The 2,228-nt window shown below is 48.6% G+C and overlaps 1 protein-coding gene across 1 annotated transcript; it reads left to right on the top strand.

Moving 5' to 3' along the window:
• Window positions 1-378: 378 nt before the first annotated feature.
• Window positions 379-1,408, top strand: LOC101752815 (NDR1/HIN1-like protein 3). The gene has a single exon (XM_004981081.4). It carries the CDS (start codon window positions 387-389, stop codon window positions 1,146-1,148), a length of 762 nt encoding a protein of 253 aa, XP_004981138.2. The 5' UTR covers window positions 379-386; the 3' UTR covers window positions 1,149-1,408.
• The last annotated feature ends 820 nt before the right edge of the window (window positions 1,409-2,228 follow it).

The raw sequence follows: 2,228 nt of genomic DNA, 5'->3' as shown, positions 1-2,228 counted from the left end.
TACCCACGCGTTGTTTCATTGTTTGCGCGATTCCAAGTTTTATGATAAATGCAAAGTAACATGGTAGCACAACGCGATCGAGGTTTGTCATATTGTACATTTGACGTTTCATACATACTCCCTCAGTCCGAAATTATTATTCGTTTTAGGTTTTCTAGATACATAATTTTTGCTAGATATCTAGACATACATGCATATAGATCTTCCTCTGTTCTAAAGTTTTTTGAGTTTTCTGGATACATAGCTTTTGCTAGACATCTAGATATATTTATACATCTAGATCTATATCAAAAATTTTATATCTGAAAAAACAAAAACGTGTATTAATTTGAGACGGACGGAGTACATGATACATACAGCTGCGCTTATATAAGATAGGACAGACCATGATGCTGTGCAGAGGCCTGCCACTAACAACTGCCATAACCGTCACACGCACAGCACTAGCCTGCGGCAAAGCCCAGCTACCTTCATTCCGTATACGTGCGCCCGGCCGGCCGATCGATCCACGCACCATGTGCGACGACTGCGAGTGCTGCGGCTGCTTCGGCGAGTACCGCCGCTTCGCGTGCGGCTTCTGCATCGGGCTCGCCATCATCGCCGCGGTGGCCGTCATCGTCGTCCTCGTCGTCGGCTACGGCCACGCCGCGCAGCCCCGGTTCGAGGTCGAGGACGCCTCGCTGTCCCGCTTCGCGCTCGCCACAACATCGCCCACCGCCATCTCCTACAACCTCACGCTCACGCTCGCCGTGCGCAATCCCAACTGGGCCATGGGCGCCGCCTTCCGCTCCCTCGAGGCCGACTACCTCTTCGACGGCCAGCGCTTCGACCGCGTCGACGTCGCCGCGCCGGGATACGTCCTGCCGGCGAGGAAGACCGCCGTGTTCCGCGTCGCCAGCGGCGCCGACGCCGTGAACGTCATGCTCGGGAGCGCCGGCGTCAAGGCGTTCCGGAGGCAGAGCGAGAAAGGGGTGTTCGACGTCGAGGCCGCGCTCTCCGGCGAGGTCAAGTACCAGCTGCACAGCTCCTGGTGCAGGCTGGAGGCCAGGTGCCCGCTCAAGCTGCAGCTCGCCGGCCAGGAAGCCGCCGCCGTCGTTTTCCAGAAGACATCATGCGAGGTGCTCCGGTCATCGCAGAGGGGGTGCTGATCGATCGATCGTTTAGAAATATACCACATGCATAATGCATTGTCTCATACATAACACTTGTTTACTTCGATCGACGACGACTTCTTTGAATTTGCTTGATTTTGCTTATTTTCTGCTTTCCTTTTTTTTTTCTTTCGTGAGATTGGAGTGATCATTGCACCATACATTGCACGCCATGTATGATCATGTTTGCGTGACATTCAGTGTGTACAAAGCTTTGTTTCAAACACAGAAATTCCAAAGGAATTCCGATGGAACCAGTTCGATCGTCGTCGAAACCGAGTAAGGGGGCGTTTGGATGTCAGGGGCTAAACTTTAGCCCTGTCACATCACACGTTCAGATGCTAATTAGGAGGACTAAATATGAGCTAATTAAAAAACTAATAGCAGAACCCATAGGCTAAATCGCGAGACGAATCTATTAAGCCTAATTAATCCATCATTAGCGAATGGTTACTGTAGCACCACATTGTCAAATCATGGACTAATTAGGCTTAATAGATTCGTCTCGCGATTTAGCCTAGGGGTTGTGCAATTAGTTTTGTAATTAGACTATGTTTAATACTCCTAATTAGTGTCCAAACATCCGATGTGACAGGGGCTAAAATTTAGCCCCTCCCTGCCAAACACCCCCTAAATTTCTTGTGTTCCAAACAACTCACAACTATGTCGTACTTACAGCAGCAGTATAACCTTGTCAAGAAGAGAATCAGAGCAAGCATGCTTGGTACTAATGTCTTCATTGCTGGAAAGTGGAATTCAATCCCTTGCTTCAGGTTGGAGAGTGCCGCTTTATCTCTTTCTTGGGCACTCCCCTTCACTGTTCATGGTACGAAAGACAAAGGACGTGAATGAGTACAGGCGTACAACGTTGGCAAAGAACAAAAATGTTGCTGAGGAAATTTGAGCTTGCGGCTTGCACAAAATCAAGAGCTCTGAAAAAAATGCAGAGCATGAAACTAAGATTCACCATATACAGATTGGATCGCATATGTTGAGAGGGTAAAAGAATCAACATTCACAAAAGAAAAGACTGGCATACATATCTGAATCTTCACTGAGAAAGCAACCTAGACCAAC

Source organism: Setaria italica, chromosome IX (genome assembly GCF_000263155.2).
Source record: "Setaria italica strain Yugu1 chromosome IX, Setaria_italica_v2.0, whole genome shotgun sequence".
Lineage (NCBI taxonomy): Eukaryota > Viridiplantae > Streptophyta > Magnoliopsida > Poales > Poaceae > Setaria > Setaria italica.
This window is presented reverse-complemented; position numbering and strand designations above follow the sequence as displayed.

Bases quoted from the DNA above. Each gene is read 5' to 3' on its own strand.
- LOC101752815 (XM_004981081.4), top strand. From the start codon at position 387: ATGATGCTGTGCAGAGGCCTGCCACTAACAACTGCCATAACCGTCACA.